The following is an 18,975-nucleotide window of genomic DNA, read 5'->3' on the forward strand; positions in this document are numbered from 1 at the left end:
ACGAGAGTGGTGAAAGTAAGTGAGCTTGGAAAGGAGACCTGTTGGAAAGGAGACTTGTGTTAAGAAATACAGGGAGAGATTGAGTGTAGAATGGCAAAAAGTGAGAATAAATGAAGTGAGTGGAGTGGGTGAGGAATGGGAGGTATTTAGGGTGGCAGAGATGGCATGTGCAAGAGATGTATGTGGCATGAGAAATGTAGGTGGTGGGCAAATTAGAAAGGGGAGTGGTGGGATGAAGTACAGTTGCTAGTGAAAGAGAAAAGAGAGGCGTTTGGATGATGTTTGCAAGAACCTTCGCTCCCTCCCCCAACCCTGTGACTCACTTCTGCTTCCATGGTTCCATCCGCTACTAAGTACACTCCCAGATATCTAAAACATTTCACTTCCCCCAATTTTTCTCCATTCAAACTTACATCTCAATTAACTTGTCCCACAACACTACTGAACCTAATAACCTTGCTCTTATTCAAATTTACTCTCAACTTTCTCCTTTCACACACTTTTCTAAACTCAGTCACCAACCTCTGCAGTTTCTTACCCGAATCAGCCACTAAAGCTGTATCATCAGCAAACAACAACTGACCCACTTCCCAGTCCCTCTCATCCACAACAGACTGCATACTCACCCCTCTCTTCAAAACTCTTGCATTTACCTCCCAACCCACATAATCCAAACACAAAATAAACAACCGTGGTTATATCACAAACCCCTGCCGCAGACCAACCTTCACTGGGAACCAATCACTCTCCCATCTTCCTACTTGTACACATGCCTCACACCCTTAACAAAAACTCCTCACTGCTTCTAGCAGCTTACCTCCCTCACCATATACTATCAAGACCTTCCACAAAGCATCTCTATCACCCCTATCACATTCCTTCTCAGATCTATAAATGCTACATACAAATCCATCTGTTTTTCTAAATATTTCTCACACACTTTCTTCAAAGCAAACACCTGATCCACACATCCTCCACTACTTCTGAAACCACACTGCTCCTCTCTAATCTGATGCTCTGTACATGCCTTCACCCTCTCAATAAATACCTTCCCATACAATTTTCCAGGAAAACTCAACAAACTTATGCCTATGTAGCTTGAATATTCATCTTTTTCCCCTTTGCCTTCGTACAAAGGCACTAAAGATGCATTTCACCAATCCTCAGACCCTTCACCATAATCCATTCATACAATAAATATCCTTACCAACCAATCAACAACAGAGTCACCCCCTTTCTTAATAAATTCAACTGACATACCATTCAAACACACTGCCTTCCTGGATTTTATCTTCTGCAAAGCTTTCATCACCTCTTCTCTCTTCACCAAACCACTCTCCCTGACTTTCTCACTTGGCACACCACCCCAACCAAAACACCCTACATCTACCACTCTATCATCAAACACATTCACCAAACTTCAAAATACTCACTCCATTTCCTTCTCACTTCATCACTACATGTTATCACTTCCCCCTTTGCCCCTTCCACTGATGTTACCATTTGTTCTCTTGTTTTACACACAATATTTACCTCCTTCCAAACATCATTTTATTCTCTCTAAAATCTAATTATACTCTCTCACCCCAACTCTCATTTGCCCTCTTTTTCAACCCTTGCACTTTCCTCTTGACCTCCTGCCACTTTCTCTTAAACATCTCCTGGTCAACAGCACTCCTTCCTTGCAAATATCATCCAAATGCCTCTCTTTTCTCTTTCACTTACAACTTTACTTCTTCATCCCACAACTCACTATCCTTTCTAATCTGCCCATCTCCCACCCTTCTCAAGCCACATGCATCTCTTGCATATACCATCAGTGCTTCCCTAAATGCCTCCCATTCATCACCCACTCTCCTTGCTTCATTTGGTCTCACCTTTTGCCATTTCACACTCAATCTCTCCTGGTACTTTCTCATACAAGTCTCCTTTCCAAGCTCACTTACTCTCACCACTCTCTTCTCCCTAACATTCTCTCTTCTTTTTTGAAAACCTCTACAAATCTTCACCTTCACCTCCACAAGATAGTGATCAGACATCCCACCAGCTGCCCCTCTCAGAACATTAACATCCAAAAGTCTCTCCTTTACATGCCTATCAATTAACACGTAATCTAATAATGCCCTCTGACCATCTCTCCTACTCACATACAAATACTTTTGCATATCTCTCTCTTTAAACCAGGTATTCCCAATCACCAGTCATTTTTTCAGCACACAAATCCACAAGCTCTTCACCATTTCCATTCACAACACTGAATACCCAATGTACATCAATTATACCCTCAACTGCCACGTTGCTCACCTTCACATTTAAATCACCTATCACTAATACCCAGTCTCGTGCACTAAAACTGCTGACACAGTCACTCAGCTTCTGTTAAGACACTTGCTTCTCAAGATCTTTCTTCTCATGACCTGGTGTATAAGCACCAATAATCTCCCATCTCTCTCCATCCAATATCAGTTTTACCCACTTCAATCTAGAAAATACTTCCTTATACACTATCACACACTCCTACAACTCCTGCTTTAGCAGTAGTGCTACTCCTTCCTCAGCCCTTGTCTTCTCACCAACTCCTGAGTTTACTCCCAAGACTTTTCTAAACCATTCTTCCCCTTTACCCTGAGCTTCATTTCACTCAGAGCCAGAGCATCAAGGTTTCTTTTCTCAAACATACTGCTTACCACCTTTTTTCTCATTTAGTTACATACACACACATTCAGACACCCTGATCTGAGCCTTCAAGGAGGATGAGCACTCCCCGCTTGACTCCTGTTTATTGGATTCAGAAAATGTGTACGGATGTTTGCAAAAGTGATCTGACAAAGTACAGTTTGCCATAGAAATGATGTCATTGTTTTCAATATATGTCCAAACAGTGGTATAGGGTGCTGTGTTTGGGAAGGTGAATCAGTCGCAGCTACCAAGTTAAAGCCCAGTAGGATGGACAAAGGCAAAGGATGATGGCATATCAATGAACTCCTGACCCAAATTCTTTGATCCCTAGCTTTATTCTAGCATTTCTTCATTTCTACAAGTAAAGGGATTCAAGATAGGTAGTAAAAGTAAAAGAGCTATATCCCAATCCTACTCTTTAAGACAAAAAATGCATGCAGAAAAAAAGTAAAGCTGGCCCAAGATGATACAGCATCTAAGTTCACAGTTTCATTTCGAAGATGATACAGCATCACAAGCACTTCGCACTTACTTGTACGAGCAGAATATGCTTTATAGTTTCATTTCCTTGTTTAGCCATTTTGCTTTTACAACAATATGAAAGACACTTGTTACTTAAAAATAATTATCATTTGCATAACTGGTCACAGAAGGTAGCAATTACGCATTTGACATTTATTGGCCCACCTTACATCACAGTCCAACAAGGCAGTGAATGTGGAATATAATTATTTCAAATAGTCATTACAGAAATGGCATAAATTTAAGTATATCTATTCATTCTGGCATCTGATTTTAACTCCATTAATTATTCCTGTACGTCTATGAGCGATAATCTGGTAAGTCACATAATTTTGTTTGAAAACATAATACAATTTAAACTACATGATTTGTTCTTACATTATGCAAATAAAAACTGTTTAAGCATTTATCAATTAATTTTTTACTATTTCACAAAATTGTGTTCCACCTCGAAAAAGTAAAAGCTAAAGTAAAGATGCATGAGTTGCCAAATACCAATTTCTGACTGAATGTTTCTGGAAATTGTCACATTGCTTTCTCAGCAAATTATGCATGGCAGAATACTAACTGATCTTGATAAAATGATTAGAAAACCACAGTAGGTGAAGAACGAGGAGGATTTAGGGAGGAAGAAGAGTATGAACATTTTCTTGTGTTTTTTATTATCATTATTATTTTGCTTTGTCGCTGTCACCCGCGTTTGCGAGGTAGCGCAAGGAAACAGACGAGAGAAATGGCCAAACCCACCCCCATACACATGTATATACATACATGTCCACACACGCAAATATACATACCTATACATCTCAATGTACACACATATATACACACACAGACATATACATATATATACACGCACATAATTCATACTGTCTGCCTTTATCTATTCCCATCGCCACCTTCGCCACACATAGAATAACCTCCCCTCCCCCCTCATGTGTGCGAGGTAGCGCTAGGAAAAGACAGCAAAGGCCACATTCATTCACACTCAGTCTCTAGCTGTCATGTAATAAAGCTCGAAACCACAGCTCCCTTTCCACATCCAGGCCCCACACAACTTTCCATGGTTTACCCCAGACGCTTCACATGCTCTGATTCAATCCACTGACAGCACGTCGACCCCAGTATACCACATCGATCCAATTCACTCTATTCCTTGCACGCCTTTCACCCTCCTGCATGTTCAGGCCCCAATCACTCAAAATCTTTTTCACTCCATCTTTCCACCTCCAATTTGGTCTCCTACTTCTCCTCGTTCCCTCCACCTCCAACACATATATCCTCTTGGTCAATCTTTCCTCACTCATTCTCTCCATGTGACCAAACCATTTCAAAACACCCTATTCTGCTCTCTCAACCACACTCTTTTGATTACCACACATCTCTCTTACCATTACATTACTTACTCGATCAAAACACCTCACACCACATATTGTCCTCAAACATCTCATTTCCAGCACATCCATCCTCCTGCGCACAACTCTATCCATAGCCCATGCCTCGCAACCATACAACATTGTTGGAACCACTATTCCTTCAAACATACCCATTTTTGCTTTCCGAGATAATGTTCTCGACTTCCACACATTCTTCAAGGCTCCCAGGATTTTCGCCCCCTCCCCCACCCTATGATTCACTTCTGCTTGCATGGTTCCATCCACTGCCAGATCCACTCCCAGATATCTAAAACACTTTACTTCCTCCAGTTTTTCTCCATTCAAACTTACCTCCCAATTGACTTGACCCTCAACCCTACTGTACCTAATAACCATGCTCTTATTCACATTTACTCTTAACTTTCTTCTTTCACACACTTTACCAAACTCAGTCACCAGCTTCTGCAGTTTCTCACATGAATCAGCCACCAGTGCTGTATCATCAGCGAACAACAACTGACTCACTTCCCAAGCTCTCTCATCCACAACAGACTGCACACTTGCCCCTCTTTCCAAAACTCTTGCATTCACCTCCCTAACAACCCAATCCATAAACAAATTAAACAACCATGGAGACATCACACACCCCTGCCGCAAACCTACATTCACAGAGAACCAATCACTTTCCTCTCTTCCTACACGTACACATGCCTTACATCCTCGATAAAAACTTTTCACTGCTTCTAACAACTTGCCTCCCACACCATATATTCTTAATACCTTCCACAGAGCATCTTTATCAACTCTATCATATGCCTTCTCCAGATCCATAAATGCTACATACAAATCCATTTGCTTTTCTAAGTATTTCTCACATACATTCTTCAAAGCAAACACCTGATCCACACATCCTCTACCACTTCTGAAACCACACTGCTCTTCCCCAATCTGATGCTCTGTACATGCCTTCACCCTCTCAATCAATACCCTCCCATATAATTTACCAAGAATACTCAACAAACTTATACCTCTGTAGTTTGAGCACTCACTCTTATCCCCTTTGCCTTTGTACAATGGCACTATGCAAGCATTCTGCCAATCTTCAGGCACCTCACCATGAATCATACATACATTAAATAACCTTACCAACCAGTCAACAATACAGTTACCCCCTTTTCTAATAGATTCCACTGCAATACCATCCAAACCAGCTGCCTTGCCGGCTTTCATCTTCCGCAAAGCTTTTACTACCTCTTCTCTGTTTACCAAATCATTTTTCCCTAACCCTCTCACTTTGCACACCACCTCGACCAAAACACCCTATATCTGCCACTCTATCATCAAACACATTCAACAAACCTTCAAAATACTCCCTCCATCTCCTTCTCACATCACCACTACTTGTTATCACCTCCCCATTAGCCGCCTTCACTGAAGTTCCCATTTGCTCCCTTGTCTTATGCACTTTATTTACCTCCTTCCAGAACATCATTTTATTCTCCCTAAAATTTAATGATACTCTCTCACCCCAACTCTCATTTGCCCTCTTTTTCACCTGTTGCACCTTTCTCTTGACCTCCTGCCTCTTTCTTTTATACATCTCCCACTCATTTGCATTTTTTCCCTGCAAAAATCGTCCAAATGCCTCTCTCTTCTCTTTCACTAATAATTTTACTTTTTCATCCCACCACTCACTACCCTTTCTAATCAACCCACCTCCCACGCTTCTCATGCCACAAGCATCTTTTGCGCAAGCCATCACTACTTCCCCAAATACATCCCATTCCTCCCCCACTCCCCTTACCTCCTTTGTTCTCACCTTTTTCCATTCTGTACTTAGTCTCTCCTGGTACTTCCTCACACAAGTCTCCTTCCCATGCTCACTTACTCTCACCACCCTCTTCACCCCAACATTCTTCTTTTCTGAAAACCCATACAAATCTTCACCTTCGCCTTCGCACATTAACATCCAAAAGTCTCTCTTTCGTGTGCCTGTCAATTAACACGTAATCCAATAACGCTCTCTGGCCATCTCTCCTACTTACATACATATACTTATGTATACCTCGCTTTTTAAACCAGGTATTCCCAATCATCAGTCCTTTTTCAGCACATAAATCTACAAGCTCTTCACCATTTCCATTTACAACACTGAACACCCCATGTATACCAATTATTCCCTCAACTGCCACATTACTCACCTTTGCATTCAAATCCCCAATCACTATATCCCAGTCTTGTGCATCAAAACCACTAACACACTCATTCAGCTGCTCCCAAAACACTTGCCTCTCATGATCTTTCTTCTCATGCCCAGGTGCATATGCACCAATAATCACCCATCTCTCTCCATCAACTTTCAGTTTTACCCATATCAATCTAGAGTTTACTTTCTTACACTCTATCACATACTCCCACAACTCCTGTTTCAGGAATACTGCTACTCCTTCCCTTGCTCTTGTCCTCTCACTAACCCCAGACTTTACTCCCAAGACATTCCCAAACCACTCTTCCCCTTTACCCTTGAGCTTCATTTCACTCAGAGCCTAAATATCCAGATTCCTTTCCTCAAACATGCTACCTATCTCTCCTTTTTTCACATCTTGGTTACATCCACACACATTTAGACACCCCTATCTGAGCCTTGGAGGAGGATGAGCACTCCCCGTGTGACACCTTCTTCTGTTTCCCCTTTTAGAAAGTTAAAATACAAGGAGGGGAGGATTTCTGGCCCCCTGCTCCCATCCCCTCTAGTGTTTATGATAGTAAAAATATTCTAAAAAAGAATATGGAGAAAGTGGAAACTGCATTTATGAATCCTGATAGGTATATAAAAAAGTTAAAAAGGAAAGTATCATAAGAGACACTTACTTTTACTCTCAGTCAATTCTTTGATCCTCATTTACAAACATCATCAAATAATGTATCATTGTGTCCTATTTGTTTGCTTCAACTAGCAGAACATCATCATCTACAAACATCAACTATGTCACAAACACCATCGTTCAGCATTGCACTGCATTCACTTTTGTACACTTTCATCTCACTTATGCCCCACCCTTAAAAACCATCTAACAGACATGGTGACATCCTAAAACCTTGATGCTTTCCAGTTACTGCAGACTCACTAAAGTTTCCTCCCACACATGCAGTTCCTTTATTACAGCAGCTATCATGTGTATACACAAAAACCACAGCTCCCTATCCACATCCAGGCCCCACAGACCTTTCCATGGTTTACTCCAGACGTTTCACATGCCCTGGTTCACTCCATTCATGGAACGTTGACCTCAGTAAACCACATTGTTCCAATTTACTCTGTTCCATGCATACCTTTCACCGTCCTGAATATTTAGGCCATGATTGCTCGAAATCTTTTTCACCCCATTCTTCCACCTCAAATTTGGTCTCCTGCATCTACTTGTTCCCTCCCCCTCTGACACATATATCCTCCTTGTCAATCTTTCCTCACTCATTCTCTCAATATGTCCAAACCATTTCAACACACCCTCTTCTGCTCTCTCAACCACTCTTTTAATTACCATACATCTCTCTTACTCTTCCATTACTTACAAAATCAAACCACCTCATACCACATACTGTCCTCAAACATTTCATTTCCAACACATCCACCCTCCTCCACACAACCTTATCTATAGCCCATGCCTCAGATCCATATAATATTGTTGGAACTACTATTCTGTCAAAAAAACCCATCTTTGCTCTCCAATATAAGATTCTCTCTTTCCATACATGGCTGCTGTTTCCTGCATAAGTGAGGCAGAGCCAAGAACAGATAAAGAAAGGCTACATCTGCTCACATCCACTCTCTATCTGTCATGTGTAATGCAACAAAACCATAACAGCTCCCTACCCACAAACAGACCCCACAGAACTTTCTATGGTTTTCCCTGGACACTTCACATGCCCTGGTTTAATCTACTGACAACATGTTGACCCCAGTATAACACATCGTTACAGGTCACACTAACCCATGCATGCCTATCACGCTCCTACACATTCCAGCCCTAACTGCTCAAAATCTTTTTCACTCCATCCTTTATTAGTATATTAGTACCATTATTACTTATAACTGATAATCAAAATGGCCTTGTTCAAAAGGGTGTTGTGTGGATAATATTTTCTTATAAGCACTGGTTCTGTAAGGACACATCTGGCTTAACCCTCAAAAGTCAGGTCAAACACATCATCATTATATAAGGGATTGATTCATCCCTGTAAGGATAACTGCTCTCACATTTGGGGTGGTTCTACCTCGGCATCCTTACTTGACAAAGTTGAGTCGAAAGCAATCTGACTTATAAACTGTCCAAGGCTAACTTCAAAACTTGACCTTGGTCAATGTGGGTTCACTTTCCTCTTCTATAGGTATTACTTTGGTTTTTGCTCCTGAAAGCTGGCTGCTTGTGTGCCCCCACCATTAGCTAGACCACACAATACTCGGCAAGCTGCTGCCGCACATGATTATTGTGTGGACATCAGCAACTCAAGGGTGGGCTGTTTCGATACCTGCTTCTTTCCATACATGTTGAAGCTTTGGAACTCTCTACCCTCTCATGTTTTTTCCAATACCTGTGACCTGGCACATTTCAAAAGACAGGTCTTTCACTTTCTTCAAAACTCATACTTTCCCTTGTCTTTTCTTTTTCTGTTTCATAATTCTCTCTATATTTCAGTTAAGGCCTGGCCTTGATGTGAACTTTTGTCCATGACTGGAGCCTTAAAAAAAGAGTTTCCCCTGTACGGAGATAGACATAAAAAGCTGAAACAGACCCAAGCAAGTCAAACTACCAGTATCAACAATGAACTCAATGAAGATTACCATGCATACAGCAATAATGAAAGAAATCGGCAAAGAAACATTTACGAGAATGAACACAGAGTTTGAAAATCAGTGACACACCACAAATGAAAATGGAATCAGTTTTCATACAGGCAGTCTCCTCAAAATGAATTTGCCGATCACTGTATATTTGTGTATGGCTGACCTAGGAAGACCATCACCTGATGAAGTGTGAGGTGTTGAAAAACCCATCACTTATCAGGGTGTCAGTCACCTTACTGGTCTTCATATGTTAACCAGACTCAGTTTTTCAGGAAAGGATGATATTAGAAAAAAGAAAAAATCGTGTCCAGATATTCGTACTTCTTGAGATCTTGGTAATATACAGTTTTTCTTTCCTCTAAACAGTAGAGGCCTTTTCCTCCTGGGACACCTTCATAGGACTTGTAGTTGTGATTAGTATAGGAAAAATATCGCACACAAGAGAAACAGTGAAAATATCACTATACACAAGCACAGGGAATAAAAGTTGCATCCCTTCACTCTCATACCATGAGGTAATTGAATCTGTAAATTATCTAATCTGAAATCTAAGACTGTAACATGGTGTCAGATACACAATATCCATAAAGTGAGTAATAGGATTTGTTCTGCAAATAAAACCAGAAACATGAAAATCTTATTTTAAATGGTAATTGTTCAAATCTTTTTGTGGAGACTGTACTATATCTCAAATGGATTCACAAAACCCTCCTTAAGTGTCCATTTTAGAAAAAAAATAAAAACACAGCCATGAACATGACAGACAAATGTGAGGCATTATTGACAACCCAACTACTACATTGTAAAAATACTTACCACTGTTATGAAACCTCACATGACTATGTCTTCAACCAATATAAATGATATGTTAACTGGAGAGTTCATTACCTGTGGCTGTTTCTTTATTGCCCCTTTCTCATGGCCATGCCTTGACCCTTCATTGACAGCTGAAACTCTGGTGCTTGTCTTATTGAGTCGTTTTTGCATGGCAGATATTTCACAATTCTCTTGTTCCCTCACATGGTGATCCCGCTCATTTTGACCCAAAGAAGCTGGTACATCACTGTGAGTCGCACTACTCCTGTTTGAAAAGCATGAATTGTGTGAGATTAAGGGAAGCTTGTGCATGACAGTGCATAAAAATTCTATGCTTAGGGACAATTTTACTAAAAATGGATGGTATTGCAGTGGAATTTATTAAAAAAGGGGGTGACTGTATTGTTGACTGGTTGGTAAGGTTATTTAATGTATGTATGACTCATGGTGAGGTGCCTGAGGATTGGCAGAATGCGTGCATAGTGCCATTGTACAAAGGCAAAGGGGATAAGAGTGAGTGCTCAAATTACAGAGGTATAAGTTTGTTGAGTATTCCTGGTAAATTATATGGGAGGGTATTGATTGAGAGGGTGAAGGCATGTACAGAGCATCAGACTGGGGAAGAGCAGTGAGGTTTCAGAAGTGGTAGAGGATGCGTGGATCAGGTGTTTGCTTTGAAGAATGTATGTGAGAAATACTTAGAAAAGCATATGGATTTGTATGTAGCATTTATGGATCTGGAGAAGGCATATGATAGAGTTGATAGAGATGCTCTGTGGAAGGTATTAAGAATATATGGTGTGGGAGGCAAGTTGTTAGAAGCAGTAAAAAGTTTTTATCGAGGATGTAAGGCATGTGTACGTGTAGGAAGAGAGGAAAGTGATTGGTTCTCAGTGAATGTAGGTTTGCGGCAGGGGTGTGTGATGTCTCCATGGTTGTTTAATTTGTTTATGGATGGGGTTGTTAGGGAGGTGAATGCGAGAGTTTTGGAAAGAGGGGCAAGTACGAAGTCTGTTGGGGATGAGAGAGCTTGGGAAGTGAGTCAGTTGTTGTTCGCTGATGATACAGCGCTGGTGGCTGATTCATGTGAGAAACTGCAGAAGCTGGTGACTGAGTTTGGTAAAGTGTGTGAAAGAAGAAAGTTAAGAGTAAATGTGAATAAGAGCAAGGTTATTAGGTACAGTAGGGTTGAGGGTCAATTCAATTGGGAGGTGAGTTTGAATGGAGAAAAACTGGAGGAAGTGAAGTGTTTTAGATATCTGGGAGTGGATCTGGCAGCGGATGGAACCATGGAAGCGGAAGTGGATCATAGGGTGGGGGAGGGGGCGAAAATTCTGGGAGCCTTGAAGAATGTGTGGAAGTCGAGAACATTGTCTCGGAAAGCAAAAATGGGTATGTTTGAAGGAATAGTGGTTCCAACAATGTTGTATGGTTGCGAGGCGTGGGCTATGGATAGAGTTGTGCGCAGGAGGATGGATGTGCTGGAAATGAGATGTTTGAGGACAATGTGTGGTGTGAGGTGGTTTGATCGAGTAAGTAACGTAAGGGTAAGAGAGATGTGTGGAAATAAAAAGAGCGTGGTTGAGAGAGCAGAAGAGGGTGTTTTGAAATGGTTTGGGCACATGGAGAGAATGAGTGAGGAAAGACTGACCAAGAGGATATATGTGTTGGAGGTGGAGGGAACGAGGAGAAGAGGGAGACCAAATCGGAGGTGGAAAGATGGAGTGAAAAAGATTTTGTGTGATCGGGGCCTGAACATGCAGGAGGGTGAAAGGAGGGCAAGGAATAGAGTGAATTGGAGCGATGTGGTATACTGGGGTTGACGTGCTGTCAGTGGATTGAATCAAGGCATGTGAAGCGTCTGGGGTAAACCATGGAAAGCTGTGTAGGTATGTATATTTGCGTGTGTGGACGTATGTATATACATGTGTATGGGGGTGGGTTGGGCCATTTCTTTCGTCTGTTTCCTTGCGCTACCTCGCAAACGCGGGAAGACAGCGACAAAGCAAAAAAAAAAAAAAAAAAAAAAATCTAAAGCAGAAGGGAAAAGTATTATACAAAATGTGCTGTCACTCCAAAAGCATATGGATGACTTTTCAGATTATGCAATGATACAGACAAATATGAACCTGTATTCTAGTTTAATCAATTTGAAATTCCATGTTATTACTGCCTGGTTCTTATAATATTAGTAGTATAAAAGGACCACAGTGATAATGAAAACAATGTTTCAAATGCTAAGTAAAACATTTATGTCCCTCCTCTAAACTTTATCTTGTGAGATATCTGTCTACCTCACTGATAAGACAGAATAATGCAAGTTACATTAAAGCAAAGCCCTCCAGTTCTAGGATGTAAACTACTTAAAAACTAAAGTAACACAGTGGAGTCACCCTAAGAAGGTGTGGTCACTTCTCTTTTCCTTGGTTATGCTGAGGCTTGTTCTCCCACTCTGACATAAATTTCTGCTTGTGATTTTACTATAGAAACAGAAAAAAATAATTCTGAATAATCAAAAACCACTTTTCTACTTTAGGCAGGGCTCCATGAGTATCTGAGAGAGCACTTGCTCAGAAGGGGATTAAAACACCAATTTGTCCAAAAAATCTAAGAGTTACCCATGAGAATTACCTCCTCTGAACGTGATAAAACACGAGGCCAATCGATGCATGCTCAAGAGAAACTTAACAACTACACAGGTAACCTGCCCAGGCCTAAGGTATCAGGACACAGAAACAAAATGGTACATGCAATAATCCACCACCATTTACCAGTGATGAATGGCATCTGTAACTCAAGTCTGTTAATGTCAAGAATAAAAAAGAAAAAAAAATTGAAAAAAGTAAAAGGGAAAGAAAGGGGAAACTAAACTGCTACTCAAGGGACCTGATACAATTAGGAAGCATTTCTTACTCTTCAAAACGTACATATCTCACCTTTAGACATTTCATTTCCAACACATCCATCCTCCTAAGGATAGCCCCATCTACTGCCCATGCCTCGCATGCATACAATATTATAGATAATACTATTCCTTCAAACATACCCAATGTTGCCCTCCCAGATAATGTTCTTTCTTTTCACATAATCTTAGGGTAAACATGAGTCTTGGAAAAAGGCCAGCATGCAATCTATGGGAGAAGGAAGGGCCTGAGAAGTGAGTCAGTTGCTGTTTGCTGATGATACAGCATTGGTGGCAGATTCAAGTGAGAAACTGAAGAAGTTGGTGAATGAGTTTGGAAGAGTGTGTGAAAGAGAAAGTTGAAAGTGAATGTAGATAAAAGCAAGTTTATCAGTTTCAGCAGGGTTGAGGAACAAGTTAATTGAGGTTGGGGTGTGAGTCTGAACAGAGAAAAATTGGAGGAAGTGATGTGTTTCAGATACCCAGAAGTGGACATGGCAGTGAATTAAACCATGCAAGCAAAAGTGAGTCATAGGGTGGATGACATGGCGAAGATTCTGGGAGCACTAAAGAATGTGTGGAAAGAGAGAAGATTATCTGAAAGGGCATAAATAGGTATGTGTAAAAGTATACTAGTCCCAACAATATTATATGGATGTGAGGCATGGCTATGGATAAGGTTTTGCAGAGGAGGGAACTGGGGGAATAGGGAGACCAAATTTAAGACAGAAGGATGGAGTTAAAATGATTTTGAGCAACTGGGGCCTAAATATAAAGGAGGGTGAAAAATGTTCATGGGTTAGAGTGAACTACAATGACATGGTATAATGGGGTTGACATGCCTTCAATGGACTGAACCAGGGCATGTGAAGCATCCACAGTAAACCATGGAAAATTCTGTGGGGGATGGTTGTGGATTGGGAGCTAAAGGTTTTGGTGCATTGCACAGGACAGCTAGATAATGGAAGTGAGCAGATGTGGTCTGTTCCTGGCGCTACCTTGCCTACACAGGAAATGGCAATCGATTATGAAAAAAAAAATTACAAGTAAAGATTGGAAGCTTTAAATCTACCCACTTTAAAGAGAAGAAAGTGGTGGGTGACCTGACTGACCTTTAAGATTTTAAAAGAAATCAATGATGTGACCAATGAACAGATCCTTGGGGAAATGTAGGGAGAGAACAACCAGAGGGCGTAACATGAAATTAAGTAAGAAACTCGTTGAAGATGATGTAAAAAAACACTTTTATAGTATATGAAAGTGAATGAATGGAAGTGAATGACTGAGGACATGGTAAAAGCAAATGACATACATATATTCAAGAGGTCATATGATAGCAAAGAATGCTCAAGTACAAGTAATTACTAATACGTAATAACTACATTTTATGACCTGTAGTCCTACCCAGTAGTCGCTGCTGGCATCCTGAGTACCACAAGAGTTCCATAAAGACAGAAGGTACTCCTGGGGTAGGATGTAAGTTAGTAGGTATCATTATAGAATAATATAAAATACACTAAAATCCATATAAATACCTTTGTGTTGGGTTTGTCCAATCTCAGTGAGAGGTAGAGGGGGAGTGGATGACACATGTAATTGCTCCCAGAAAGTTAAAGGGGCATGGAGATGTTTCAACTCAACTTGGAATTACAATCTACTCATATTTCATACACAGGTACTGCACTAGGGGTGAGGAGCATGAATACATTTAGTAATACTGCAATGCACACACTATAAGTTAGTGGCTGGCAAATGTAGAGAGGATATTAAAGGTTTCTCTTAAATACTGACTTTCCTCAACTCTTATTTCATACACAGACACTGTCTTGGTAATGAAAAACATAATATTTAGAAATATGACACTGTACAGACTTAAGTGTGACAAAGAGTACCTAATACAAGCAAGAAGGATACTGGATCGTGTTTTTCACATCAACTTTTACCAAGGTCCTCCATCATTCCATGATAACATAAAGAGAAAATTAGACTAAACTGTTTTGTACTTACTTCCACATGAAGAAAGGCTAAGGCAAAGGTGGTGTGGGTGGCCTTTCAGCTCCTTACAATTTTTTTTTTTTTTTTTTTTTGCTTTGTCGCTGTCTCCCGCGTTTGCGAGGTAGCGCAAGGAAACAGACGAAAGAAATGGCCCAACCAACCCCCATACACATGTATATACATACGTCCACACACGCAAATATACATACCTACACAGCTTTCCATGGTTTACCCCAGATGCTTTACATGCCCTGATTCAATCCATTGACAGCACGTCAACCCCAGTATACCACATCGATCCAATTCACTCTATTCCTTGCCCTCCTTTCACCCTCCTGCATGTTCAGGCCCCGATCACACAAAATCTTTTTCACTCCATCTGTCCACCTCCAATTTGGTCTCCCTCTTCTCCTCGTTCCCTCCACCTCCGACACATATATCCTCTTGGTCAATCTTTCCTCACTCATTCTCTCCATGTGCCCAAACCATTTCAAAACACCCTCTTCTGCTCTCTCAACCACGCTCTTTTTATTTCCACACATCTCTCTTACCCTTACGTTACTTACTCGATCAAACCACCTCACACCACACATTGTCCTCAAACATCTCATTTCCAGCACATCCATCCTCCTGCGCACAACTCTATCCATAGCCCACGCCTCGCAACCATACAACATTGTTGGAACCACTATTCCTTCAAACATACCCATTTTTGCTTTCCGAGATAATGTTCTCGACTTCCACACATTCTTCAAGGCTCCCAGAATTTTCGCCCCCTCCCCCACCCTATGATCCACTTCCGCTTCCATGGTTCCATCCGCTGCCAGATCCACTCCCAGATATCTAAAACACTTTACTTCCTCCAGTTTTTCTCCATTCAAACTCACCTCCCAATTGACTTGACCCTCAACCCTACTGTACCTAATAACCTTGCTCTTATTCACATTTACTCTTAACTTTCTTCTTTCACACACTTTACCAAACTCAGTCACCAGCTTCTGCAGTTTCTCACATGAATCAGCCACCAGCGCTGTATCATCAGCGAACAACAACTGACTCACTTCCCAAGCTCTCTCATCCCCAACAGACTTCATACTTGCCCCTCTTTCCAAAACTCTTGCATTCACCTCCCTAACAACCCCATCCATAAACAAATTAAACAACCATGGAGACATCACACACCCCTGCCGCAAACCTACATTCACTGAGAACCAATCACTTTCCTCTCTTCCTACACGTACACATGCCTTACATCCTCGATAAAAACTTTTCACTGCTTCTAACAACTTGCCTCCCACACCATATATTCTTAATACCTTCCACAGAGCATCTCTATCAACTCTATCATATGCCTTCTCCAGATCCATAAATGCTACATACAAATCCATTTGCTTTTCTAAGTATTTCTCACATACATTCTTCAAAGCAAACACCTGATCCACACATCCTCTACCACTTCTGAAACCACACTGCTCTTCCCCAATCTGATGCTCTGTACATGCCTTCACCCTCTCAATCAATACCCTCCCATATAATTTACCAGGAATACTCAACAAACTTATACCTCTGTAATTTGAGCACTCACTCTTATCCCCTTTGCCTTTGTACAATGGCACTATGCACGCATTCCGCCAATCATCAGGCACCTCACCATGAGTCATACATACATTAAATAACCTTACCAACAAGTCAACAATACAGTCACCCCCTTTTTTAATAGATTCCACTGCAATACCATCCAAACCTGCTGCCTTGCCGGCTTTCATCTTCCGCAAAGCTTTTACTACCTCTTCTCTGTTTACCAAATCATTTTCCCTAACCCTCTCACTTTGCACACCACCTCGACCAAAACACCCTATATCTGCCACTCTATCATCAAACACATTCAACAAACCTCCAAAATACTCACTCCATCTCCTTCTCACATCACCACTACTTGTTATCACCTCCCCATTTGCGCCCTTCACTGAAGTTCCCATTTGCTCCCTTGTCTTACGCACTTTATTTACCTCCTTCCAGAACATCTTTTTATTCTCCCTAAAATTTACTGATACTCTCTCACCCCAACTCTCATTTGCCCTCTTTTTTCACCTCTTGCACCTTTCTCTTGACCTCCTGTCTCTTTCTTTTATACATCTCCCACTCAATTGCATTTTTTCCCTGCAAAAATCGTCCAAATGCCTCTCTCTTCTCTTTCACTAATACTCTTACTTCTTCATCCCACCACTCACTACCCTTTCTAATCAACCCACCTCCCACTCTTCTCATGCCACAAGCATCTTTTGTGCAATCCATCACTGATTCCCTAAATACATCCCATTCCTCCCCCACTCCCCTTACTTCCATTGTTCTCACCTTTTTCCATTCTGTACTCAGTCTCTCCTGGTACTTCCTCACACAAGTCTCCTTCCCAAGCTCACTTACTCTCACCACCCTCTTCACCCCAACATTCACTCTTCTTTTCTGAAAACCCATACAAATCTTCACCTTAGCCTCCACAAGATAATGATCAGACATCCCTCCAGTTGCACCTCTCAGCACATTAACATCCAAAAGTCTCTCTTTCGCGCGCCTGTCAATTAACACGTAATCCAATAACGCTCTCTGGCCATCTCTCCTACTTACATAAGTATACTTATGTATATCTCGATTTTTAAACCAGGTATTCCCAATCATCAGTCCTTTTTCAGCACATAAATCTACAAGCTCTTCACCATTTCCATTTACAACACTGAACACCATATGTATACCAATTATTCCCTCAACTGCCACATTACTCACCTATATATATATATATAGTACCAGGAGAGACTGAGTGCAGAATGGAAAAAGGTGAGAACAATGGAAGTAAGGGGAGTGGGGGAGGAATGGAATGTATTTAGGGAATCAGTGATGGATTGCACAAAAGATGCTTGTGGCATGAGAAGAGTGGGAGGTGGGTTGATTAGAAAGGGTAGTGAGTGGTGGGATGAAGAAGTAAGAGTATTAGTGAAAGAGAAGAGAGAGGCATTTGGACGATTTTTGCAGGGAAAAGATGCAATTGAGTGGGAGATGTATAAAAGAAAGAGACAGGAGGTCAAGAGAAAGGTGCAAGAGGTGAAAAAAAGGGCAAATGAGAGTTGGGGTGAGAGAGTATCATTAAATTTTAGGGAGAATAGAAAGATGTTCTGGAAGGAGGTAAATAAAGTGCGTAAGACAAGGGAGCGAATGGGAACTTCAGTGAAGGGTGCAAATGGGGAGGTGATAACAAGTAGTGGTGATGTGAGAAGGAGATGGAGTGAGTATTTTGAAGGTTTGTTGAATGTGTTTGATGATAGAGTGGCAGATATAGGGTGTTTTGGTCGAGGTGGTGTGCAAAGTGAGAGGGTTAGGGAAAATGATTTGGTAAACAGAGAAGAGGTAGTGAAAGCTTTGCGGAAGATGAAAGCCGGCAAGGCAGCAGGTTTGGATGGTATTGCAGTGGAATTTATTAAAAAAGGGGGTGACTGTATTGTTGACTGGTTGGTAAGGTTATCTAATGTATGTATGACTCATGGTGAGGTGCCTGAGGATTGGCGGAATGCGTGCATAGTGCCATTGTACAAAGGCAAAGGGGATAAGAGTGAGTGCTCAAATTACAGAGGTATAAGTTTGTTGAGTATTCCTGGTAAATTATATGGGAGGGTATTGATTGAGATAGAGGATGTGTGGATCAGGTGTTTGCTTTGAAGAATGTATGTGAGAAATACTTAGAAAAGCAAATGGATTTGTATGTAGCATTTATGGATCTGGAGAAGGCATATGATAGAGTTGATAGAGATGCTCTGTGGAAGGTATTAAGAATATATGGTGTGGGAGGC

General features: G+C 41.1%; 1 protein-coding gene across 2 annotated transcripts in view; it reads right to left on the bottom strand.

Annotated features, from left to right (window-relative positions):
- The window catches only part of LOC139747028 (uncharacterized), a 585,752-nt gene that overhangs the window by 317,035 nt on the left and 249,742 nt on the right, over positions 1-18,975 (bottom strand). For both annotated transcript variants that reach the window (XM_071658778.1, XM_071658771.1), the window contains one exon: positions 10,312-10,504. In XM_071658778.1, coding sequence (XP_071514879.1) covers positions 10,312-10,504 — 193 coding nt within the window. The remainder of the gene's footprint in view (positions 1-10,311; positions 10,505-18,975) is intronic.

The sequence above is a fragment of the Panulirus ornatus genome, chromosome 5 (assembly GCF_036320965.1).
Source record: "Panulirus ornatus isolate Po-2019 chromosome 5, ASM3632096v1, whole genome shotgun sequence".
Lineage (NCBI taxonomy): Eukaryota > Metazoa > Arthropoda > Malacostraca > Decapoda > Palinuridae > Panulirus > Panulirus ornatus.